This window comes from Bos mutus, chromosome 10, assembly GCF_027580195.1.
Source record: "Bos mutus isolate GX-2022 chromosome 10, NWIPB_WYAK_1.1, whole genome shotgun sequence".
Classification (NCBI taxonomy): domain Eukaryota; kingdom Metazoa; phylum Chordata; class Mammalia; order Artiodactyla; family Bovidae; genus Bos; species Bos mutus.
This window is the reverse complement of record NC_091626.1, coordinates 36,773,648-36,801,023: the sequence shown is the minus strand read 5'-3', so window position 1 is coordinate 36,801,023 and position 27,376 is coordinate 36,773,648. Positions and strand designations below refer to the sequence as shown.

The 27,376-nt window shown below is 42.3% G+C and overlaps 1 protein-coding gene and 1 pseudogene across 2 annotated transcripts in view; one reads left to right on the top strand and one right to left on the bottom strand.

Annotated features, from left to right (window-relative positions):
- RTN1 (reticulon 1) overlaps window positions 1-27,376 on the bottom strand; it is a 236,843-nt gene that overhangs the window by 88,228 nt on the left and 121,239 nt on the right. For both annotated transcript variants that reach the window (XM_070378512.1, XM_070378513.1), the window contains exon 3: window positions 22,975-23,724. In XM_070378512.1, coding sequence (XP_070234613.1) covers window positions 22,975-23,724 — 750 coding nt within the window. The remainder of the gene's footprint in view (window positions 1-22,974; window positions 23,725-27,376) is intronic.
- LOC102268454 (GTP-binding nuclear protein Ran-like) lies at window positions 16,040-17,174 on the top strand (annotated as a pseudogene).

Sequence of the window (27,376 nt, the reverse complement as noted above, 5' to 3'; positions counted from 1 at the left end):
ACTGAGGTAAGCATTTTTATCTAATTATACAGAAGGCTAATGAGTCTCTGAAGTTATCCAGTGACTTCAAGTACACTGTATAAACAGAAAAACAGAGAGAAAATACATTTTTACCGTTTGTTCAACTCCCACTGGTGTACTATCACTACAGCATCTAGTGATGGTATTCAAGCTATTGAATCAACGATTCTACTTATGTGGCTCATTTCACAGTAAGCCAAAACAAATACTGTCATCACTTCAGACAATTCAATCTTTCTCCTCAAGGTAAGAAAGGGATAGGAATCATTATTCTACTAATACTTTTCTGTGCCCCAGATTTTTTAAGATATTGGAAAACCAGGCCAGGAAGGTCAGAGTACTCATACAACATCTCAATCATGGCAATGTAAATCAGTAACATAGAGAGAGCTAGGAAAGGTATGGCTTTTATTACTCCTATAACACTTTATTGCATTAATCTGTGTATTTGTCTGTCCTTACAAATGCCTCATGGGCAAAGCCTGTTATTATCTCTGTCCAGACACAGCCCCGTCGCAACCATGCAGTAGGTGCCAGAGATTTGATTCTTAATGAATGAATGCGCACTTGAATGTGTTAGTAGATTAACATGTGTGAGCAAACACATAGAATACGTACACCGGAATCCACCTGGGTTGTTCATTGCTCTAATTACGTAATTGAGAAAATCCTTTGTTTCTAATGACAGGAATATTAGCAATCTCCATGTGCTCAATGCTTTGGTGCAAACCGATCTTTAAAGAGGGTAGGTACAGAGAAGTGCACTGGATATCTTCACACTTTTCCCTCCTCTGACACCCAATATTGAACTTAAAACTGACAGTATTTGTAGTGAGAATTAATCATAACGGTACGTGGTGCTATTATTTACATTTCCATTTGTATTTATTCTAACCCCTGGATGGGTTGAGGGTTAGTGGAATATTCACTTAAAAGCTACTTCTGGAGAGCAGGTTCTGACTTAAAGTCCTCAGGTGTCCCCACAGAACCTAGCAGAGAATTAGACACATATGGGAGCTCCAATCATGTGCTGAATTACAGCTCACCTAAATAAAATCCTAGGTCCACCAAGTTCCAGAGCAACAGCACAAACTGTCTGACAGCTCTTAAAGGACACGTTTTTTCATCTGTGTAATGTTTCTGCTTAATGTTAAAAGATGACTGATTAACAATAAGTTGACTTTAACAAGACCCTCAAGGCACAGGGCTAAAGGGCGCATTTGTTGTCCTTGTTAGTGACCTTAAGGTTAGAGGTGTTCATTGCAATATTTTAATTCTATCATCTATCTTTGACCATCCTATTTAAAGCAGCTCCCCTTAGCCTGCTTTATTTTTTAATTCACAGCACTTACCACTATACTATAATATGTGATACTATAGTATGTGTTTCCTTGTATATTGTTAGACTCCTCCACTAACTGAACTCCACGGGAGCAGGGCATCTGCTTTGTTTGCCACTCTCCCCCTGACCCCCACTGTGCCTAGGAAAAAGCCTGACATGTTAATAGGCTTTCAATAATTATTTACCTAGTGATGCTGCTGAATTTACAAATATTCACTCATCAACAGTCAAACTATCATTTGAGATAAAGCAAAGAGGTCTACGAATATGTTAACTGCTTGATCATTATCACACATATATGAAAGCATGCACACGCATATCCCACTAAATCGAAACCGAAGTCTTCAGGAAATGAACACCCAGAGCCAAGGGAACATATTCCTCTGACGAAAGCCTCAGCCAGTGATCAGTAGGAAGGAACAGGGCCAAATATTACAAAAGATTTGGAAAGAGATTTGCTGCGTTCTACTAAGACTAAAAAAAAAGGAGGGGAGGAATAGCTGCAAATAAACCAGATGGGGTAGAATGCCATGAAACTTACAGCAGATGGCACTAAAATATTAAACTAACATTTCCTTATGCTCCAAGCTGAGCTCTATGTTAACGCTGATTAGGAGAATGAGTCTATTTAAAAACATGCAGATGAAAAATGAATCTGGTATTGTTAAACTGTTCTGCTAAAAACAACTCCAAGCATTAGTATCTAACGTGCTTTCACACAAACGGTATGTTAATGTTATTCAGGCGAAGTTATGTCTAACAAAACCACCTAGAATAGGAGGAAAAAAGGCTCACAAGTCTCATGAATCTGTTCAAAAGCAAGCTCAGTGTGGTAAAGCCGTGAAAATCTGCTTCTCTGATCTCCATAGCAACAGCAGCAACCCTCAGATAGACATTTAAAAAACCAGATTTGTTTTTCTCTTTTCTAAGTACCTTTCCATGATATTTTTGGATACTGTTGAAATACAACTGACACTGCATAAGGTGTAAACACACTGCCTGTTCCAATTGCTTCATTATTAGATGGGATGGCTTGTTCTTTTCTCACTTAACCCGCAATGGTGATGCCGCTGTCAACAGCACAGCACCTGGCTCTCTGGGGATGCCCCAGAAAAATACTGCCAACTGAAAGCCAGGCTTAAGAATATTTATAGGTTGGCATAGGCTACCCAGTTGGAGAAGAAGATACCCTCAAGATTTATAAACCATGCAAAGTAATCAGCATATTATCCATCTGCTTTACAAACATTATATAAGGCTTCCACCTAAAAAGGAGTCACAGAATACTCACTTTCTCACTGAATCTGAGGTATAAAGACTATCAAGTCCCAGTCACAATAAAAAGGTAGGGAAAGAATTTAAAATAAGACCATGTAAACAGGTATGCGCTGAAGAATTCTTTCAATTGTTCTGTATTATTAGTCTGTATGCTTGAAAATTTTCATATTAAATATTGGGAAAAAAGAAAATATATCTAATCATCATATAAAACACTAACCAAGGGAAGTTTCCACTGTTTCATGTTCTTATTACAGTTAGTATAACTGAAAAATAGAAGAGGGATATTTGTTCATTGGCTAATTAAAAGTGACCAACTAAAAAAATGTAGAGGATTCTTAAAGAAATTTAAATATGAACTGGGCATTAGATGTAACAGTGGTCCTGTGGTTACATAAGAAAAGTTCCTAGTTTTAGAGAGCACACTGAAGTATTTAGGAGAGGAAACATATTGGTGGCTGTGACTTAATTTTCAAATGCTCCCCCCAAAATTAGGTGAAACATGATAAAAATGGTACTGTTAAATTTTGTAGCTCTATATTTGGAAATTCATTATACTATTCTCTCCAATGTATCTTTGAAATTTTCTATAATAATCTATTTTAAATATCTTGAAAAAAATAGAAGCATGAGTGCTCATTCAAATCAGAGGTAAGAATTAAGTATTTGAAGGGTCAACCCTAATCTTGTCTCCTTTAAAGAATGATTAAAATACATACTATTTTAAGCACTTTGTCAGTGCTTAAATATTATTGTGAAATACCCTGTGTGGATTTCTGGAGTGGGCTAATGAACAATTATTTTTGAAATCATGAAAATGTTGGACAAAGAAGATAAAGCAAAATTTACCAAGTAAGCAAGATATTGTAAGAAACCTCCCTAGATGGGGACAGAAATACTGCACAAATCCTGCCCCTGCCTGATGCCAGTCTGCCTGCTTCTAGGGGACCAGGCAGACAAGAGACTGCCCTGGAGTGGAAGAATGTCAAAGTTTTCTCCCCACTTAGGATAACTGAAAGTATATTTTAAAAAATGGAAGTGATTTTTGAAAGAAATGGCCATCATCTGAAGCATTTTATATAAGAAACCCTCAAGGATTTGTCTGTCTAATTCTAAAGGGGAGGTTTCATGTTTATAATGGTGAGAAGGTGGCTAAACCTTGCCCCCAATGTTATTTCAAATATAGTTTCCCATAAAAACAAATCAGAGAGGTGAATCTTTTTTGTGTAGAGTCATGCTTTGAGAAATGAGGAAGAGGCATCTGCAACATTCCAAGTCTGCCATGAATTCATCCCTTTTAAAGGAAAGTGTATGTGTGTTCATTGTGTGCATGTGCTACTTGCTTAGTCGTGTCCGACTCTGCGAGCCCACGGACTGCAACCTGTCAGGCTTGTCTGTCCATGGAATTCTCCAGGGAAGAATACTGGAGTGGATTGCCATTCCTTTCTCCAGAGGAACTTCCCAACCCAGGGATTGAACCCTGGTCTCTTGCATTGCAGGCAGATTCTTTACCATTTGAGCTATAGGGAAGCCCTGTAATGGAAAATAGTCTTAATGGTTATTTCTGTTTAAGCTGCTACTGCCTGGTCATTCTGTGTTGAGAGAAATCTGATTGGACCATAGTTGGGAGCTTAAGCTAAATACTGATGAGGTGAGGTGTGACAGGAGAGCATCAAATGGTGATGAAGCAGTCCACTTGGATCTTCCGCATTCTGGATAACAGAAATGCTGAGTGCACAGAAGGAGGGCAAGATGCTGATGGAGCTCAGGTGCATGGCCAGGCTACTGTGGCTATGATCTGGAGGCCTGCCATACAGACAGCCTCAGAAGGCCAAGGGGTGATCTACCAAGGGGAGCCCATCTGTGCTGCCTTACCCTTCATAACCACCATTACGATGGCAGCCTGCCTGTACAGAAAACGTGATCAAATCATGAAATGTGATAATAATTACTTCCATTTACAATGTGCCAGGTCTTCTACTAGCCTAAGCTCCTTAAAAACAGTTTCAGTGTATTCAATTTACATTTCATTACAATTCAAGAGAGTAGGAATTACTAGCCATATTTTACAGATGAAGCCTCAGAAGTTTTAAGCCAGCAAGTGGTAGACTAGGGTTCAAACCCAAAGCTGTCTGATTCCAGAGCTCATGCCTTAATCACTATGTAATACAACTTTAATAACAAACCTTATTTTTAATTGAGTTGTGCTGTATTCAAAACAACAAGAAGCATTTGCTGCAGAAAGTTTTCCCATTTTATGAGGGTTATAAAGTTTCAACAGACTAGTCTTGCACAAATTCCATAGGCTCAGCAAAGAAAAGCTGGACAGTGGCCTACAGTGATGTCACCTTCTGCTTTGTCAACTCAAATCTATTATTGGCTTTATCAGCGGAACCTCAGAAAGCATCTTTCTTTGCTGACTCCATTTGCCCTTTCCTGGGCTGATCACTCTAGGAGAGTGCAGCCAAGAGGTAGATGCCCTTCATGAGCAACAGTGGGGATTCACAAGCAATGTTCTCTTCTTAATTAGCCTATTATTCTTTAATCTTTCACTGGATTCAATAACATTTAAATGAGCTCTTAGAAAAGAGCACAATCTATAAAACACACTGACATACAATAAAATCCCATAATATACTTCTGGGGCTTCATCCATGTGTCTAGAGTCACTGCTCATTTAGTCACCAAATGTTTATTGAGTCTCTACAAACTTATTAGGTGCCATTGTAGGCACTGGAAATAGAGCACTGAAAGAAAGTATGTAATCTCAAAGAGCTTGAGATCTATGTGGTAAGAACAAGAAATAAACAATAAAAATGCATATTTAATATACTGGGTAATGATAAGTACTATGAAGATCTACAGTAAGAGATAATTACACAAGAGGTCTGTGATAAAGACTTGATGCTCATCCAGTTTCCACAGTGTCCCATGCATCAGGGGAGAGTCACATTACTAATTCTGGCCAATGGGCCATAAGCAAAAGTGACATGTTTCATTTCCAGGAGGAAGCTTTGAAGAGCTAATGTGCCCCTCCAGCTCTCTCTTCCCCTGGCGTGGAAACCTGGGAAGCTATATGTTGATATTTAGTGGCTTGGGAGGGAGGAAGCTTGGATCCCTTTGTAATTGGATAAAAAAAGAGCTCCCATCAATGAGCATAAGATTTTATATGACCTAGAAATAAACATCTGTTGAGATAAGCCATTGAGATTTGAGGGTTCCTTACTAAAGTATAGCCTAACTCAAACAAACTAAGTAGAGAACACTGGAGCCTAGGGAGAGACAACAAATGAGACTATTGGGAGCCCATACACCATGGATGGAGTTAACGCAGTGGCAGTAAACCCTGGATAGACATCTTAAATCACCCAAGGGACACTGAAAGTACTCATCTACATATGTAACACTCAAAGATTATACTCTGGGATATTTAAAGTAGGGCCTAAGCATATGTATTTTGGGGGAAAAAAACTACTCAAAAAGATGATCAGTTGGATTTGTTGGCTTTAAGAAACCTCTCTATGGGCAACACATTCAACAATATGCTTAGGAATGAGTTTATTAGTGAGATCAAGTCAACTTCATATTAATCATTGGAAAACAGCCAATCAAACTGCAGCATATAGAGATAACCTGCAAGATATTTGAAATATTATGAAAGAATTTTTGTACTAAATGAGTAGCTGGACTAGATTCTTCCAAAGCTCCACTCACTGTATGGTTATTATTAACATAAATATTTAAATAGTAATAAAATGAGAGGGTAATAAATCATCTAAATTAATTATCACAAGAATCCTGTGATGCTGGTACTATTCTCCACTTAGAACAAGTGAAAAAAATCTAAGTGCAGACAGGATAACTGCCAAAAATCACAGCTAGTAACAAATGGTAGAACCAGGATCCAAACCCAGCTGGTTCACGATACGCAGTTAAAACAATACAGAGTTTGGAGAAAGGTACTCTAGATAAGGGGCCACCAGGTGGGAAACACTTTAGGCACGGGCTCAGGGAATAGCTCGGAGAAGGCAATGGCACTCCACTCCAGCACTCTTGCCTGGAAAATCCCATGGATGGAGGAGCCTGGCAGGCTGCAGTGCATGGGGTTGCTAGAGTCGGACACGACTGAGTGACTTCACTTTCACTTTTCACTTTCATGCATTGGAGAAGGAAATGGCAACCCACTCCAGTGTTCTTGCCTGGAGAATCCCAGGGACGGGGGAGCCTGGTGGGCTGCTGTCTATGGGGTCGCACAGAGTCAGACACGACTGAAGTGACTTAGCAGCAGCAGGGAATAGCTGCTCTGATTCTAGTTAAGGACCCAAGTCCTTAGAGAACAGAACAGTTCACAGGCTGCCAAAGTATGATGGAAATTTTCAATGAAACAATCTACTCTTCTTGCCCCAATTCTATGGTCACCAGGCAACAATGAGCTTATCTCCACATTGGGGTGGAATTCTCCTGACACATCTCCAGGTAAACTGGAAATGGGCATTCTGGTTTATATCAGATTCAGATACATTTGTGTTTCAGAACACTTAGTATTGAGAACGGAGTCTTGGACTGAGAAAACTACTCTCTAGAGTAGATCAGCTCTACCATCAGGTGGTTCATTCCTTCAGATCTGTTACATAGAAGGGATCACACAGTAGCTCGCTAACACACACACACAAAAGAATTGGTTTGTTAAATTACCTCTATAGTGCACTATAGGAAATGGAGAGTATCAGGGACCCCAGGGAAATAGGATACAGAAAATGCATTTTTGAAAGGGAAGCAGGTGATCTCAGGAGCACTGGGTTCCAAAGTGGGGGTCTTGAGTAGCTTCAGGTCAGGGATACACCAGATGTGGGAGGTAGAGGACCCCAAGATCCTGCCCTGGGTTAGCCCTATCAGTGGGACTTCTTCAGTTCTCCCAGGGTTCTGTCTCACAGAAACTTTCTATGCTTCTGTTCTAGTGGACCTGAGGGTCACCAGCAGGGCTGCTTCTTGATTTTCAGAATTCCAGAGAACATGAACTAATCACCTTGTGGTTATTAAAGGTTTGTTCAGTTTTTATGACAATATTTAGATAAGTAGCAACAGAACATCTTGAGGACAAGAGTGTCATTTTCTAATTTGCTCAGAGTTACCTCACCAGTAACTCAACAGAATGAGAAAGACTAAAGATCTCTTCAAGAAAATTAGAGATACCAAGGGAACATTTCATGCAAAGATGGGCTCAATAAAGGACAGAAATGATATGGACCTAACAGAAGCAGAAGATATTAAGAAGAGGTGGCAAGAATACACAGAAGAACTGTACAAAAAAGATCTTCACAACCAAGATAATCATGATGGTTTGATCACTTACCTACAGCCAGACATCTTGGAATGTGAAGTCCAGTGGGCCTTAGAAAGTATCATTACGAACAAAGCTAGTGGAGGTGATGGAATTCCAGTGGAGCTATTTCAAATCTTGAAAGGTGATGCTGTGAAAGTGCTGCACTCAATATGCCAACAAATTTGGAAAACTCAGCAGTGGCCACAGGACTGGAATAGGTCAGTTTTCATTCCAATCCCAAAGAAAGGCAATGCCAAAGAATGCTCAAACTACCACACAATTGCACTCATCTCACACGCTAGTAAAGTAATGCTCAAAATTCTCCAAGCCAGGCTTCAGCAATACGTGAACCATGAACTTCCAGATGTTCAAGCTGGTTTTAGAAAAGGCAGAGGAACCAGAGATCAAACTGCCAACATCTGCTGGATCATCGAAAAAGCAAGAGAGTTCCAGAAAAACATCTGTTTCTTCTTTATTGACTATGCCAAAGCCTTTGACTGTGTGGATCACAATAAACTGTGGAGATTCTGAAAGAGATGGGAATACCAGACCACCTGACCTGCCTCTTGAGAAACCTATATGCAGGTCAGGAAGCAACAGTTAGAACTGGACATGGAACAACAGACTGGTTCCAAATAGGAAAAGGAGTATGTCAAGGCTGTATATTGTCACCCTGCTTATTTAACTTATATGCAGAGTACATCATGAGAAATGCTGGGCGGCAAGAAGCACAAGCTGGAATCAAGATTGCTGGGAGAAATATCAATAACCTCAGATATGCAGATGACACCACCCTTATGGCAGAAGGTGAAGAGGAACTAAAAAGCCTCTTGATGAAAGCAAAAGTGGAGAGTGAAAAATTGGCTTAAAGCTCAATATTCAGAAAATGAAGATCATGGCATCTGGTCCCATCACTTCATGGGAAATAGATGGGGAAACAGTGGAAACAGTGTCAGACTTTATTTTTGGGGGCTCCAAAATCACTGCAGATGGTGACTGCAGCCATGAAATTAAAAGACGCTTACTCCTTGGAAGGAAAGTTATGACCAACCCAGAGAGCATATTTAAAAGCAGAGACATTACTTTGCCAACAAAGGTCCGTCTAGTCAAGGCTATAGTTTTTCCAGTGGTCATGTATGGATGTGAGAGTTGGACTGTGAAGAAGGCTGAGCACCGAAGAATTGATGCTTTTGAACTGTGGTGTTGGAGAAGACTCTTGAGAGTCCCTTGGACTGCAAGGAGATCCAACCAGTCCATTCTGAAGGAGATTAGCCCTGGGATTTCCGTGGAAGGAATGACGCTAAAGCTGAAACTCCAGTACTTTGGCCACCTCATGCGAAGAGTTGACTCATTGGAAAAGCCTCTGATGCTGGGAGGGATTGGGGGCAGGAGGAGAAGGGGACGACAGAGGATGAGATGGCTGGATGGCATCACCGACTCGATGGACGTGAGTCTGAGTGAACTCCAGGAGTTGGCAATGGACAGGAAGGCCTGGCGTGCTGCAGTTCATGGGGTTGCAAAGAGTCGAACACAACTGAGTGACTGAACCTCACCTCACCTCACCAGTATTTCTAAGAGTAGGATCAATTAGCATCAGCAAAGGAGAGTACAAAGGAGAAAGGTAGAGAGAAGGAGAGGCAAAACATAAAACTTATACAACCGTGGAACATATGGTCCAACATACATTCTAACTGTAGATCTTCTTTCTTAACCTCACCTTTACATCATGACTACCATACTAGTCAAGATGAGGCTGGCTATGGTAACAAATAACCCTTACCATGGGAACAATCTGTTTTGGGGCTAACTTAATAGAGCAATATGTGTGTTCATTAGCAGGCAGCTTCCCTCCAAGCAGTCATTCAGAGGCCCAGGCTCCTTCCCTTTTGTTATCCCTTACAGCCTGAAGAAAAGGCACAACTACATCTTAGCCGCCCTGCCCCAGATGTGACCCACATCGCTTCCACTTACATTCCACTGATAACAATCAGGTGTTTAGCTTCATCTACATGCAGAGAGGGCTAGAAAATGCAGTGGCTGACTAAACAGTCTTACCCAGCAATGATGCTACACTACGGAAGTGAAGTGAAAGTGAAAGTCACTTAGTCGGGTCTGACTCTTTGAGACCCCATGGACTATACAGTCCATGGAATTTTCCAAGCCATAATACTGGAGTGGGTAGTTGTTCCCTTCTCCAGGGGATTGTGGCAACCCAGGAATGGAACCAGTGTCTCCTGCATTGTAGGTAGATTCTTTACCAGCTGAGCCTCCAGGAAAGCAAAATATTGAAGAGGAAGTATCAATTTGGTGGAAACTGATCTATCTTTACCCGTTACAAAATGAGCATTATATAAATCACAAGAACAAATATACAAAAGGGAGATAAAACTTACACTTCAAGTGAACGATCTTATGCCTCATCTTAGAGGCAGTCAGTCCAGATTTGACAGATGAACAGTATAGCTGAAATCTGAAAGTATCTTTTTCAAAGAGGACTTTGCCATCAGTCTCCAGGGCATTGGTCTCTGCTGTACTGATGCTGAAGCTGAAACTCCAATACTTTGGCCACCTGATGAAGAATTAACTCATTGGAAAAGACCCTGATGCTGGGAAAGATTGAAGGTGGGAGGAGAAGGGGACGACAGAGGATGAGATGGTTGGATGGCATCACCGACTCAATGGATATGAGTTTTCGTAAACTCTGGGAGCTGGTGATAGACAGGGAGGCCTCACATGCTACAGTCCATGGGGTTGCAAAGAGTCAGACACGACTGAGTGACTGAACTGAACTGAACTGAACAGGATCTGAGGGAAAGTTGTGGTCTACACAGGAACTAGGGGTTTAGAAGTCAAAGTGAAAGCCAGGATTTTTGGCTTTGTAAGTAGAGCACAGACTTGTGGGATAAATAAAATCTACTCAAATCTTCAAGATTCTGTTTTCAGAATAAGAAAGGGCTTTAAAATGTGGACCCCAACAAAGGGAAGAGAGAGAAAATAAAAAGGACACATCAACAGTGAGGCCATTCTACTTATATCAAAATTATCTAGAACCAAGTTATTTATGATTTTATTTGTCTAACATTTGAGAAAACTGTGACTCTATGTAAAGTGATTTGACCATCACTTGGCTAACCTAAAATTTAAAAATTAAAAAAAAAAAAATTAAATCCTCTCCAGATGATTGGACTGAATTTCCACATCACTCACCACACTACCACTTGATCTAACTGTGCTTCATGCACCATTATAAAACTATTTACAGCAGTATATGTTTAAGATATTAAATCTTAACCTCCAAATTATAAAGCCACATCACATAGAGAAGCATTTAGGTTTACTTACAAACAAGTCAACTAGCTGGAAATCAATTTAGTTGGAAAAGGGCACTGGATCAGAGCCAGGAGACCTTATCTCAAATTTTGGTTCTTTTACCCCTGCAACATCACTGAGAACAACTAATTGTACCTCAAATCCTGACTTCAATATAAAAGGAGGGTGTTGATCAAAAAACTCCAGTTAGTATGAAACTTTGATTCATGAATCCTATATGATATTATATTTTTGGGCACAGGCAAAATGGTTAACTTAAAATTAATTCTGGTACAAACCAGGTTACCCTTTTAGGAATTTTTTTGGACCTCTGTCCTCGTGCTTATTTCAAGGAAAATATGGATGACAATTTAAATGATCAATCCCTATACAAACAGTGCAGTCACATGGACACTGGAAAATCACTGAAAGATACATTTTCTTACATCCTAACCCAGGAACTCTGTAAATTTGAAATGTGTAATTTCAAATCCTAGTGGCTTCAGATGAGGTTAAAAAGTAGAGGTTGGATATTTTCATCACAACCACTGGATGGCAACAGACATTTACAGTGAGTGGGGAAAATATGAAAGCCATTCTCGGCTTTACTTGGCTTTTTCTGCGTTTTTAGATATAGCATTGAATTTCCTACAGATGTTAGGGGGAGGTAAACAAAAGTGAATTTGAGAGCAAAAACAAAAAAAAAAAAGATAGCTTTGGAACACATATTCTGCTTTTGTAAGTGCTTTGCATTTAGAGAAATCTCCCAAGATTTCAGTGTTCAGCTGAGTTGTAAAAGAGGTACCAGCCAGAAGAGTTAAATCAGAATGCTGTGTTTACCAGAGTACGCAGGTTTGAGCTGAATTATTTATCAGTGGTAGTGAAATTTTTGATCTTGTGTAAGAAGATTAAGCTTGCTACTTCATTTGTCACTGGAAGCACACAGTTCAACCCCAGGCTGAGGCTTTCTCCCCCTCCCATGAATTTTCTAAGCTATGGGCAGAGGCCATTTGGAGGACTCCTCTGGCCCAGTGAGGTAGGAAACAGTGGGCCTCTGGGCTGGACACCTGGTATCTGTTAAGTGGAGTAAAATTCAAGCTTTGTTCTCACCCAGACCCTCCAAGGACAAAGCTAGTGGTAAAAGCTGAGCTCTGCTAAAGCAAAGAGAAAAGGTATCCACTCCTGAGGTCAAGGAAGACTTCCCTGTCTGCACAAGCACAGGCTTCTTGGGGGTTGAAAAGAGAGGGGACCCCAACCCATAATAAACGTGGACATGCACTCATAGGCCTCTGCGGTGGGATCCATCTTGGAAAAAGTTGCACACGCATCTTGGGGAGGGTCCATGGACCAGCAGTATGAAGAAAGAAACAAGATAATGGGCCAAAAGGAAACAAAGACGCGGAAGGACTTTCCTATATCAGTGATTTACGTCCCTCTGTACCGCGGTTCTCCTTACTCAGGACACCCACACTCCTCTCCAGGTGTGTGTCTCCGCCTAGTGTCTGACTTCCTGAGCTCCTCGGTGTCCGCACTCTCTCTGGGTGTGTATCTCTGCCCTGCTTCTGAGTTGGATAAACTGTTTTCCTGTGTGCTCTTTCATACATTGTGCTGTGTCTCTAATAATAAATGTTGTACCTGCTTTTAGTATTTGCCTCCTTGAAACATTCTTGCTTTCAAATAGTGGCAAGAGCCAGGGCCACTTTGCTTCTAGCCTCTGGTCCCTGGTGGTGTAGTGGTTAGGATTCTTGGTTTTCATCCAGGCCACCCAGGTTTAATTCCTGGGGAGGGAACTAAGATCTCTTCTCAGGACTGCTCATTGCTCTCCCTCCAAAATCACCAGAAGGCCCCAAACTACTGGGAACATGAACTGTTAGCTAGCTGTGTCCCTGCCCGCCCTTTGCAGGTCTTTGTTCTGGAGCCTCTGTGGGGTGGGAAGATAGCAGTAGCACCTCCAGAATAAGCCTGTAAGTCCAGGTGGTGCTCACACTATCCCCCCTCCACTTCTCCTATAAGGAGGTGGACGTCTCAGAGTTGACAGTACAAATTTCATTCTAAATCCCACATATAAACCATTTAAAACACCTAAGCTCAATCAGGAGAAGGCAATGGCACCCCACTCCAGTACTCTTGCCTGGAAAATCCCATGGGCGGAGGAACCTGGTAGGCTGCCATCCATGGGGTCGCGAAGAGTCAGAAATGACTGAGCGACTTCACTTTCACTTTTCACTTTCATGCATTGGAGAAGGAAATGGCAATGGCAACCCACTCCACTGTTCTTGCTCGGAGAATCCCAGGGACGGGGGAGCCTGGTGGGCTGCTGTCTATGGGGTCGCACAGAGTCAGACACAACTGAAGCGACTTAGCAGCAGCAGCAAGCTCAATCAGAAAACCTGCCTGGCAGGATTCTGGCCCAGGCCCTGAAAAAGATGGGACACTTAAGAGAAAAAAACCTGACAAAGATAACTCTGAGGGCTTTAAGAGATCAGCCTCAACACAGTCCCTGGAACGATAGTTCTCAAATTCTGGTGTGCCTAGGATTTACTGGGGAGCCACTTAATGAAGCATATTCCTCAGCCCATTCTTAGGAGATCCTGGAGGTGAGCCTAGGAATCTGTATTTTATCAAACAGTTTATGATGTCAATGGTCCCCAACTGCACTTTGAGAAACACTGTCTAGAAAAACAAATGTCTCCACTGAGTCCCTAATCCACTCTCCCTGCCACATGCCCTCAGTTTCCACAAGAAGAGAGAAAGAGTCCTGGATCAAGGCTTTCCTTGGCAGAAGAGGACCCCTAGGTCATTTAAAACCCAAAAGGACCATTAAAGAGATAAGGCTGACTCAGGAAGCACTGAGTAATCACAAATAACAATAATCAACTGCAGGCTTGAGCTGAAGTTCACTAGGGCCAGTGATATACTTGTTCCCACTTCAGACCCCAGTTTGAATGTTTGCCTTAAACTATCTTTTCTCTGACTTTATCCTCTGCTTTCTGGCAAGCTACCATCTTTGCTTGTTAGTATAATTTTGATCCATATTTGGAATTTCACTTTAGACTTTCTGAAGCTTTTGTGAGTTCCTGGCCCTCGCCAAAATTATACCTAACTCTTTTTAAAGAACCAACTTGCTGTCCCCCATCCTTGCCTACCTCACTCTATGTCCTATTTAACTTCCATAGGTACCATATTTGACCCTTATTCCAGCTCCGGTCTCAGCCACTCAAACATCACTGTCACCAAAACACGTTAATAACTATTATACCCCCAATGCTTGGCCATAAAAATATACTAGATATACAGCTCAATCTGGGAGAGAATATTTCAGAGCCAGCATTACCCAAATGGATGATTTTCCCATAGTAGACATAAAAAAATTGGCTTCAGTGAATAAAGAAACTGCATTGAGGTTTAGGGTATTTTTCCTATTATAAATATTTTTGCATCTATTTATAATAATTATGGTGACAAAAACTGAAATATAATTGAGAGATGTGGGAATAAAGTCACCCCAAATACCAATCCACTGTATCAGTAAGTCCAATTAAGACAATCTTCAAAATAAACTTAAAATTCAGCCATTCCTCTTTATTTTCATTGCTACTTCCCTCTCCCTGTCATATCATGATAAAGGCCAAACTCTGCACTGTGGCCTGGGCATGAAAAGGCACTGCCAACCTTGTTGCTGTGGTTTAGTCACTAAATCATGTCCAACTCTTTTGAGACCCCATGGGCTATATCCTCCAGGCTCCTTTGTTCATTGGATTTCCCAGGCAAGAATACCAGAGTGGCTTGCCATCTCCTTCTCCATGGCCCTTCCCAACCTAGGGACTGAACCTATATCTCCTGCACTGCAGGCAGATTCTTTACCACTGAGCCACCAGGGAAACCAACGACGACAACAACAACAAAACAACTCTAACCATGGAGACTTTTTTTTCAGTTTCTAGAACGCTCCCAGAACTTTCTTGCCTGTAGCTTTTGCATTGTCTGTTGTCCAGAAAATTTTAAAATGATGTCTTGCCATAGTTGATTCCTTAGTTCCTCCTCTCTGACCTTCTGATCCAAGTTCCACTACCACCAAGTACTCTCTCACGAGAACACATCATTCTGTTGATTTCTATTTAATGTCAGCTCCTCACCCACCCAAATGAAGCCCTGCAATTGGTGGATTCATGTCTGCCTTGGTCATCACTATATTGCCTGCATCAGACAGGCAGTATACCATATTGACTGAAGCAAAGGAAGGAAGAATGAATTGAATTGATTAGGTCTTCCTTTGGTGGCACTGGCATAACCTTGGGTAAAATTTATGTTATCTGTATTACAGCAGTGTTTTGTGGGGTTACAAAGATAGGATTCAGAAGCAGAGACCATAACTGTGAGTGCCCCACACAGATTTAGAGGAAAGTGAAGTTAGCATTTGAAAGGAGTGGAGACTCCTCTGGAGTCTTGATGCTGAAAATTAGATGTACGTGGATTATAGTATCCAATCTCCATGACTGCATCGGTAAGCAAAGATGATTTATGTGAAGGATAAAGGTACTAGATAGAGAATCAGGATCACCATCTAAATAGGGTCATTATTTCTCAGAGGCACCAGAACATATGCCATTTGTGAACTCTTATCTCTACAGGCAAGTTGGACTTGGATCCACCTTAAGGGCTTATCTATGCCCCACTCAGTGACAGACTTTTATTTTGGGGGGCTCCAAAATCACTGCAGATGGTAACTGCAGCCATGAAATTAAAGACGCTTGCTCTTTGGAAGAAAAGTTAAGACCAACATAGAGAGCATATTAAAAAGCAGAGACAGCTCAATCAGACAGGCATGGAGATGCTTCTGGAAGTAATATCACGATGGCTGCCCAAGGAGAACCCCAAGTTCAGTTCAAACTTTTTTTGGTTGGTGATGGTGGTACTGGAAGAACCATCTGACTGGTGAAGCGTCATCTGACTGGTGAATCTGAGAAGTATGCAGCTACCTTGGGTGTTGAGATCCATCCTCTTGTGTTCCATACCAACAGAGGACCTATTAAGTTCAATGTATGGGGTACAGCTGGTCACGAGAATTTTGGTGGACTGAGAGATGGCTATTACATACAAGCTCAGTGTGCTATTATTATGTTTGATGTAACATTGAGAGTTACTTACAAGAGTTACTTACAAGAATGTGCCTAACTGGCATAGGGAACTGGTACGAGTGTGTGAGAACATCCCAATTGTGTTGTGTGGCAACAAAGTGGATATTAAGGACAGAAAGGTTAAGGCAAAGTCAATTGTCTTCCACCGAAAGAAGAATCTTCAGAACTATGACATTTCTGGCAAAAGTAACTTCAGCTTTGAAAAGCCCTTCCTCTGGCTTGCTAGAAAACTGACCGGAGACCCTAACTTGGAGTTTGTCGCTGTGTCTGCTCTTGCCCCGCCAGAGGTGGTCATGGACCCAGCCCTGGCAGCACAGTACGAGCACGATTTAGAGGCTACTCAGACAACTGCTCTCCCGGATGAAGATGGTGACCTGTGAGAAAGTGAAGCTGGGGCCCAGCATCTGAAGTCTAGTTTTATAGGCAACTGTCCTGTGATGTCAGCAGTGTGGCGTGTTTGCCACTTTATTATATAGCTAAGCAGAACATGTGCTTAATCTTTGGATGCTGAAGGAGATGGATGGGCTTTGGAGTGAATGTGGCAGTTTAAAAAAAAAAACAAAAAACTTTCATTTTTTGGACCTGCATATTTAGGTGGTTTGGAACACAACTGTTTCCTCCTTGAGTTTCAAATATAAGACTGCTGTAGTCACACAACAATATTGAGAGGTGGGATCTTGTTTGTTACTGTCATTTCCATTCCTTTTCGTTTAGAATCAGAATAAAGTTGTATTTCAAATATCTAAAAAAAAAAAGGCAGAGACATTACTTTGCCAGCAAAGGTCCGTATAGTCAAAGTTGTGGTTTTTCCAGTAGTCATATATAGATGTGAGTTGGACTATAAAGAAAGCTGGGCATTGAAGAATTGATGCTTTTGAACGGTGGTGTTGGAGAAGACTCTTGAGAGTCCCTTGGACTGCAGGGAGATCCAACCAGTCCATCCTAAAGGAAATCAGTCCTGAATATTCACTGGAAGGACTAATGCTGAAGCTGAAGCTCCAACACTTTGGCCACCTGATGCAAAGAACTGACTGATTTGAAAAGACCTTGATGCTGGGAAAGATTGAAAGCAGGAGGAGAAGGGGACGACAGAGGATGAGATGGTTGGATGGCATCACCAACTCAATGAATGTGGGTCTATATAAACTCCAGGAGTTGGTGATGGACAGGGAGGCCTGGCGTGCTGCAGTCCATGGGGTCGCAAAGAGTCAGAACGACTGAGTGACTGAACTGAAATGATGCCCCACTCTGTACCCAGGCAAAATTTACTAGGGAGTTGGGTTCACTGTGTCTGAAGGACTTGGCATCAAAATATTACAACAACAATTTTGGATCTATATATACATCCTGTAGGTGAAGTGTCAAAAATATCTGTCCCTAGAAACAGTTTAAGTGCTGGGTCACCAAGATTTGGAGCAAATCTCTTCAAGGTTGAGAAGGAAACCTTCCCAGGGTCCTGAAGCCACGATTTAAAAAGCAGATCAATACGCAATCTGGGACAATGCTAACCTTGTGACTGTTGCAGAAGGAAAAACCAATAAGGTGAACTGCCTATCGGCAGCCTCATTCTGTGCTGCTAAATCAGGAGAATACCTTCTATCACTGGGCAGCATCTCATAAAAGTAACTTAATAGCTTTGAATAGTTTAAAATGGAAGGTTCAATGTCTCCATCTAAATATTTACACTGCATACATCCTCACAGAAGCCAGACTTTATCCAGCAGTTTCTGGTCCATCTTGTTGAAATCTGGCATGGGGGAAGCGGCTGTAATATTAGGGACATAAGTCTTTGGGCCAATTATGAAACCTGCATTGTGAAAGAAAGATCCTGTCCAAGAACCTTTATGGCCTGTTTTACTAATTCAGTTTCATGGAAGCAAATAAATATGGGACTAAAGTATATTAACTTTTTTTAAAAAAAGAATTACAGGAAGAAAAGTAAATGGGTCACACTTATTCTGGTTCTCTCCAAAATATTTTAGGACAGAAGCACTATCTAGTATATTAATAATAATGAAAACTAATAATAAACATCATAAATGCTAGGTCTTTTTGAGAAGGGCTCCATCTGGGAGTCTTCTTGCAAATCACTCCCCTAAGGAGATAAGCTTTTCCCTGCTACAGAGGGCTAAGCCCTGCAAGCTCCAGCTGCTGCAGCTGGTGCCTACAGAGAGAAGGTGCAGAGGCCTGCCTCCCAGGGCATGGGATGGGATGGAAACAGCCGAGTGCCCCTCACTCTCTCTCATTAAAAAACACCATATGCCCAGGGCACGATCACCAAGGTGTTTTTCACTACAGGTTGGGCTGCTTAGCTCATCTGCTTACTGAAAAAATTCTCTTTAGCATGCTTATTAAAAGTGCAAGTTTATGCTCATCCTGATGTTGCAGTTCTAGGGCAGGGGCCAAACAGGAACCTGCATTTTCAGTCAGCACTCCAGGAGACTATGAGGTACCCCGTGCTGAGGCTTTGGGATGCTCTGGGAACCACTAGCTTAAACCAGTATTTCTCAAACTGGGATCACTGGATGCCCTATTGAAAGTTCCAAATAGTTATTTTTTTACATTTTGCACTTTGTTTTTGATAATTTTTCAAATATTAAGAGCATCCTGGATAATATGGATAATTGTATAGCCAAATACTACTGCCAACACTTCCACTGAAGTTTTACAATCAGGTTCTTCCTCTAACTTGGTCTCAGGCCACTGAGTCTTTACTCAGCCTTTACTCAGATCCAGACCTGATCTGAATATCCATACCAGAGTGAAGCCTGAATGATATCCCTTCATTCACTCAGGAAGGGAGTAGAAGAAGGAAAGGAGCAGATTTTGACAAAGGACATCAATGTACTAAATGGGAGGTGGAGGGGGGTAGTCTATAGGATGTTCACTAAAGAGTGAGGAAGTGGACTTGGAGCCCAGAATGAAAGACTTCTCCAAAGCCTGGGAGGTGCTACACGTGAGGCAGTGGTTGAAAATCTGTGTGGATGAGAGCAAGAAAATGAGGGAAGAAGGAAGACAGGGAAAGGACTCAGGTCAAACAAAGGAATCGGAAGGAAGGTAGCAAAAGAGATTGGGGGAAAGGTCAGAGACTGAGGGGATAACTAAGAAGGAGAAACATCAGGGAGATAAAGGAGGACAGTTTTGAGAAGAGAACAGTCTCCATGTGAGCTAGTGGTGTCCCTGATTTTACTGCTAAAAGAAGTAAGTTAAAATAGTCTGTTCAATATGATATCACTTGTGCAATAAAACCCATGTATACCAAAATACACAAAGAAAATTTCTGAAAGCAATAAGAACAACAAAAACAGAAGCCTGCAGTTATCTCTAAGACTTAGAAATGTAAGGTTGGATCAGGAGAACTTAAACTTTTTATTTTGCACCATTTCTTATGTTCCATTTATTTATTTTGAACATATATTATTTTCTCACTAATGTTTTAAGGACTGTTCAGCAGTACAACATTAAAGTATCCAGGAAAACAAGAAAGATGAGACTGAAAAGAGGTCTTTTGGTTGTTGTTGGTGACGTTCTTCAGAACAGTTTCAGGTCAGAATGTTAATACTGACTTCTATGGTCTAAAGCATTGCTTCTCAAGCCTTAGCATGAATAGGTATCACTTGGACATCTTGATAAAATGCAGATTCTAATCAGTATGTAGGTCTGGGAAGGAGCCTGACATTTCTAACAGGCTCCCACATGACGTCCTGGTGGCTGGTCTGACACTATGCTTTTGAACTGCAAGGAAAAGTAATCAGAATGCTGGGAATGGAGGTGAGTACCCAGAGACCACTACTTCTCAAAGAATGCTCCATAGATGATGAAGCCTACACCACACTCTAATAAAAGATTCTGTAATCAAATAGGTGGAAATATACTGCACTCCCACCCTGATGAGTCACATTGGGTATTAGTGTTTTATTGAGAATTTTTCATTTGTTTTCAACTAAGACATTCCTAAAAGGGTCAACCTTGCAACAGTGAAAATTTATCTACCCTGTGATGTTGACAGGCCATCCTTGAGGGTGTGGGGAAGCAAAATAACAGGGGAGTAGGAGCTCAGGGGGTGCACAGAGAAGGGAAACTGGAATATGATGAAGCTCATCTGGTCTTCAGTGCAACAGCAGCAGAGGTCTCCGAAAGGTAAGAAAGCTTCATAAATAGACCTTGTCAGGACAAGCACATGCCAGTAAATAAAGCCCAGTGCTCCTTGACAGTATGTGCTATGATATTTGCCAAACCTCATTCTAAATATTTCTGGACCTTCCCAAAACTTAGCCCAGCACCAGCATTAGCAGGATAACTTCAAAGCCAGGGAGAAGAGCGTACTTGTGAATATATGAACATGAATGCATTTACACTGTCAGAGGCTTGAGGAAACCACAGAAGCTGACCTGACCCCACTGCTGTGGGGAGTCGCACTTGACTTGAGCGCAACCCTCCTGTCCACAGACAGTGATTAAGAACAGCCTGGGGGAGGCTGCTCCTCCCACCCGCTGAGGTGGAGCAGGTGAGACCAGAAGAACCCCAGGGCTCCAATAACCTGCTGGCAGCACTGAGTCATCTGCGCAGCACCGCCAGCGCTCGGCTGCCTCAGAACAACCTTTCAGACTCTCTTCATAGATAATGAGGCTGAGAGCGCCGCGTTTCAGTGGGAGACTGGATTTCAAAGGATCCCTCAGTGCGGAGGAGAGCAGAGGCTATTCACCGTGGTATGCCTTAATCGTTTGAAAAGACTGCCACTTTCTCTTTTCTAATGTCTAACGTGGCAGCAGAGGGCCCAAGCCATATGGGGCAACTTGCACAGAGATTAGAATGGTACCAGACTCAGCTGTAAAATATGCTCTAAAGCCTTTGCATTCACAGCAGTACTTTTCCATTGCCTTAGCTCTTTATTGGACGTTTGGTCGCTCGGTCAGTCCTGCTGCGGTACTTGTCTCTCAAATATACTAATGAGGGGAATGGGCCTGCACAATACCATTCTCTCTTTATTAGACTTCAGATTTCCTTACTTTGGAGGATAAATATATTCGAGCAGCACCGTGCACATGTGACCATTTCACTATGGGGATGCTAATTAGGGGATAAAATGGAAATACATGCCTGTTACAGTACAGTGATATGAACCCATACTCTGAATGACTCAAGAGTTCCTGCTTCAAGCTCCCTGAAAGCTGCAGGGCCCTGTCCCACCACAGTCAGAGTGGTGGCAAAAGAATCCAAATTAGTTCTAATATTCGCGCAACAAATACACATTTCCACTGCAAAGTCTGTCACAGAAGAGCCTCCCTATTGCACACACTAAATATACTTTAAACTCTCAGGGATGAATTATTTGGGATATCAGGAGTCAATTATGTCAGGGCCCACGTGATGCCACGTGTCTAGGCCACCAGTAACCATGCAGCAGGTTATCTTTTCATTGCATTCCTCCTGTTTCCCCCTTTGCAATGTGTTCATTTTAAAGAATTTAGAAGCGAGCTTCCAATCTATAATGAGAAAGATTTTGTCCTCTATTTTTATATGAGGCACTTTAATTGCTACTAACATTGAAGTTAGCATATAAACAGGAAGGAGGGTGTTACCCTCAGAATCATTTATCCCTAAAAAGAAAAATACTTCTAAAAAAAACCCCACAAACACACACACAAAGCAGAGGAGATGGGGGAGAGGGGACCGTGAACAGAGCTGTGCTTTTAGGGTTTGTTTACAAGTTCTCCCCAGGATCTGGGGAGAGATTCTGTACCTTTAATGTAGCCCCATTAACTAGACTGTGCAGTGCCTAATTTATTACTGTTCACCTGACTTTAATTTCCTTCCTGAATTCCATAACACAGCTGCAACCTGGTGTAGAGGATGACTTGGGGGTAAGAAAGCCCGAAAGACGAAGTAATGACTTCCATTTTTTCTGAATTTGAAGACTTCATTCAACTTAAGATCTCTCATAGGGAAAATATAATGGCCAGATTAAAATAATTCTAAGTAAAAAGTGACTTTAAAATTAGTCACCTTAGGTCTTACTGTGGGACAAGAAACTCTGTTGTTGTGGTTGCTTTGTTTTGGTAAGAGAAAGGATGGCACTGAGATCCTCTTGGTCCATTTAAGAAGAACTTTTGGTTGGCAAAATGGAAGTGCTAATGCTGGGTTTCAGCACCTAGAGGGACTGTAAGCCCACTCTATCACTGAGGGAGTGGGAAGCTGGAAATGAGCCTTAGACAATAACAAACCCCATCCCATCCCAAGTGAGGAAATCCAGTCCTGGAATGAAAGGAGGGACACATTCACTCCATTCAGGAGATCTTGGAGTGTCCACAAAACTGATTATTGGAGATGCTAGGGTTCAGCCAGCCAGGCTGAGCTTTGCCATGGAAGTCCCAGCTAAGAATCGGAATCCTCTCTTCTCCTCCCCACCCTCTTTGGAATGGTTCTTGGCCAACTGTTCGACCAATCAGGACCTGACTACAGGGCTGAGCCAGACCAACGCCCCTCTGTTGAGTATCTCGGCACACCCAGGGGGAGAACTGTAAGCAGACAACCTACATGAATCAAGAACGCTGTCACTTTACCTTTTTGCTTATTGAGAAACAGCAGAGGGGGCATGACGCCAGGCCCCCGAAGCCCGGGGGCCTTTGTGGCCTCGGAGCTTTGGTCGGAACTCGCTGCTTCCACGGGTGTCCGTGGCGCGGTGGGCCCCTCGGGGGCGGGGGCTGGGTCTCCGGAGGGCAGCTCCGGGCCGGCTCGCGGGGCAGCCGAGGGGAAACTGAGGAAGGGCTCCTGCTCTGCCAGGCCCCGCCGGCTGGGGGTGCGCTCCTCGGCCCGGGCGCCCGGCTCCTCCCGGATGGCGTCTAGGGCACCTGGTTTCATCGGCGGCGAGTCCTGCTCCCGTTTGGGGCTCTCCTCTGAGGCGGAGGAGGCGTCGCACGACTCGATGATGAGCTCGCTGTCCAGCTCGGCCTCACGCTCCTCCCTCAGGAGGCTGTACTGGATCGATGGCGAGGCCGGCGATGGCGGCGGGCCGCCCACGTGACCAAAGGTCACGTAACCCGAGGGCAGCGCATCCTCAGCGGCCAGCGGGTCCTCGGACACCAGCTCAATCTCTGAGTCCCCTGACTCCGCGCTGCTGGCCTCGTGGTCCAGGGGACTGGGGATGGTGGGCAGCCCAGACCTGGCCTTGGCCTCGGGCCTCTCGGCCCTCTGGCCCGCTGGCCGTGGGCTCTCCGTTGTCTCGTAGGATAACCCCTTTGCTTCCTTAATGGCAGTGATCAGCTCATCCTCGGAGATGCCGCATTTCCCCTGGGATTCTGCAGCAGACGGTTCTGTCGTCCCACAGAGCGAAGAAACGCCAAAGAGGCACGCACAAGGACAGACAGATGAACGGGGAGAGAAGAAATAAAACAAAATTCCATTAGGGGAGATATTTTCTCCTTGCTTAAAAAACACATGTCTTATTAGCCCCCAAAATAGTCTGTTTCCAGGGCTCTGCTAGAAAGGCCACCTGAACTAAAAGGCTAATTACTGTTAGGGCCCAGTTAATCAGTGTTTCATATACCTATATCTAAATTTAGCTATTTTTTAAAATAACGCAGCAATTTCTTAGCAGTAGCACCTGGCTGATTTTTCTGTTTCAATATGGGAAAGATTCTAGAAGTCATGGTTTTAATTTCTAATCCGCCTCTCAGGGAAGTTTTCTAGTATCACAGATTTCATCAGATAATCCAATGTATGCTTGTGTGCTAAGTCACTTCAGTCATGTCCAGTCTTTGCAACCCTATGGACTGTCACCTACCTGCCAGGCTCCTCTGTCCATGGGATTCTTCAGGCAAGAATACTGGAGTGGGTTGCCAGGCCCTCCTTCGGGGATCTTCCCAACCCAGGGATCAAGCCCACGTCTATTATGTCTCCTGCAGATGGTAGGCCTGTTCTTTGCCACTAGCGCCACCTGGGAAGCCCCAATCTGATATATATAACTCTCTAATTTGGCCCACCAGTGAGTGTCAACAAATCTGTAATAACACCTTGTCCATGAACTCCTGTCCATGTCCCCTGCTTCAGTAAGACAAAGAAAGCTAATTTGGATCCTTATGTACAACATGCTTTCCAACCTTCACATTTTCCATAAGAATCAATACATTTATTCTTTTTTAGTGAAAAGTGTAACAAAGTGAAGCAATATAAGGAATAATTTTTTGCCAGTTCCACTAAACAGGCTGTGTAGACTACTGCACAATCCCACAGGGCTTCTAATGGTAGAGTCCACTGTTATTCTTTTTTCATCTCTTCACCTCCTCTTGAGAACAAAACCCAATAGTCACATCCTCTGGTTAAGTGTCTGATGTATATTCAGATGGCCCCCAAACCTCATGAGCAATCTTACTGATATTTCTCTCTCAGCTGAAATTACTTGGGATGGCCATGACAACAGTTTTCAAGAGCTCAGTTTTCCCCTTGCCAATACAAAAGGGCCTTATCTCAGAATATCCTAGACAGTGATTTCTGGCCCTTTTGTAAGCAAGAACTACTTGTCATTCCTACAAAGCTTTGAGGTCAATGGGAGGGTAAAGGGTAGACTATCAATAGCTAAGTAATTTGTCACTTTAGGACTATGGGTGAACCCCAATGGATAAAACAGTTTAGATTTGTCTAATTCTCTAAAAGCTGAAATGATTTTATCCTTTATCCATGTGTCATTCATTCATCTATTATTTATTGACAGCCTTTTATGTGTTAGGCTCCCTTATAGGCACTTAGGATGTATTAGTGAATGAAATAGGAAACAAAATCTCTGCTTATATCTAGTGGGAGAAGAATATAATACACAAATAATGCATGTAGTAACAAAAAGTATATAGTATGTTAGAAGATGTTAAGTGCTATGGAAAAAAAATAGAGTAAAGGGCTCAGGGGGACTGTGACAGAATGGGGATGAGTTTGTAATTTTAAATAGGGTAATCAAGACAGGTTTCATTGAGAAGGTAATCTATATTCAACACTTGAGAAGGTGAGCAAGTGATTCATGGAGATATCCAGAGGAAACGCATGCCAAGCAGAGGGAACAGACAGTACAAAGGTCTGGAGGTGGGAGCTGCAATGATCTAGGTATCAAAAGAAGGCAGTCATGTCTAGGGCAAAGTGAGTAAGGGGGCAGGAAAATAGGTAAATAGGAAAAGAGGTAAAATGCTTTCAAGGAAGTGGGGTCATCATGTAGGATCTCATCAGGCTTTTATTCTGAGTGAAATAAGAAGCCACTGGAGGATTTTGAGTAGAGAAGTGATATGATTTATGTTGTTTTTTTTCAGTAACTTAAAACAACAAGAACCTCATTATCTCACACACAGTTTATGTGTAAAAAGATTTACTGCATGATCCTTAACTCTATTTTTATAGAAGTTAGTTCCTTAGTAAGTTGTGCACCTGTGATTTCAAACAGCATAAAAGTGTAAAAATCACATTAATTTGCAATGATAGGGCGGAAGAAGGAGGAAGAAGATGGGAAGGAGAGGCCAGTGTGCATGAAGGAACAGCCCAGTGTGCATGAAGGAGCAGCCCAGTGTGCATGAAGGAGCAGCCCAGTGTGCATGAAGGAGCAGCCTGCGCCTCCAGAGCACTACCACCAGCAGCAGCATCACCGCTCCACTTGCTGAGACTTTCTGGGTTACAGGCACTTCGCATACGGGGCTTAGAGTCTAGTGGCAACAGGCAAAGTGACGTGTCCAAGATCACTGTACTGGTTTTTCCATCTTTGCCTCCTTGGACTTATTCCCACCTTTCTCTGTCCTGTTCTCTGTTCTGAGAGGCTGACCTTCAGGTATTACCTGGAATTCCTTCCTCTCTGATTTCTGGTTGGTTTCAGCCAAGCAATCACGGAAGAGGTGGAAGGAAGAGAATGTTGGGGTATTTATACCTCTTGCTGTTTCTGAAGCTCCAGGCTTTGGGAATGCTGTTCCTTCCCCTTCCTGCTTTGGGTCCAGGGTACTAACAGATCCTTAATGTTGCCAGTCCTTGGGTGCTTTACCATTTTTTGTTGGTTCTTTTAACTGTCTTTAAATGTCTTTACATTTGTAAATAGCCATTTATTTAAACCCTCTTCAGTTACAACTTTTGAGTGTGTCACTTTTGTTTTCTGCAGGACCCTGAATGATATAGCCACATGGTTAGAAATGACTTGGCTTAAATTTGAACCCAAGTCTTTATGTTTCATGCATCTCTCACTATATCAGCCCACATCTGTTCAAAAAGTGGGTGGGGGTCTGAGATAGGACAAATTATATTTCAGAAAATGAGAAGAGGAAAAATGAGCTAGATAACCACATGCAAAAGAATGAAGCTGAACCCCTACCTCATGTCATATTAAAAAGTAACTCTACATGGATTCAACCTAAATGTAAGAACTAAAATCAGAAACTTTAGAAGAAAACACAGAAGTGAATTTTTATGACCTTCGATTAGATAGTGGTTTCTTAGACATGACATCAAAAACATAAGCAACAAAATAAAAATACACAAATTGGAATTCATCAATATTAGACATTTTTGTGCTTTAGAGGAAAACATCAAGGAAGTGGAAAGACAATCCAGAGAATGGGTTACAAATCATATACCTTATAAGGGACTTACATCTAAAATCTATTAAAAATTATTACAATTCAATTATAAAAAGACAACCCTAGGCAAATAATCTGAAGAGACATTTCTCCAAAGAGCATTTACACATGACAGAAAAGCATACAGAAATATGCTCAACATCATAATTCACTAGAGAAGTACCAATCGAAACCAATGAGTTACCACTTCGTACCCACTAGGATTCCTAGAATCAAAAAGTCAGAGAGTAGTTAAGTGTTGAGAAGGATGTGGAGAAACTGGAACACTCAGCCACTGCTGGTGTGGACATAAAATGATACAGTGGCTTTGGAAACTAGTCTGGCAGTTCCTCAACTGTTTAGAGTTCCATATAAATCAGAAATTCCA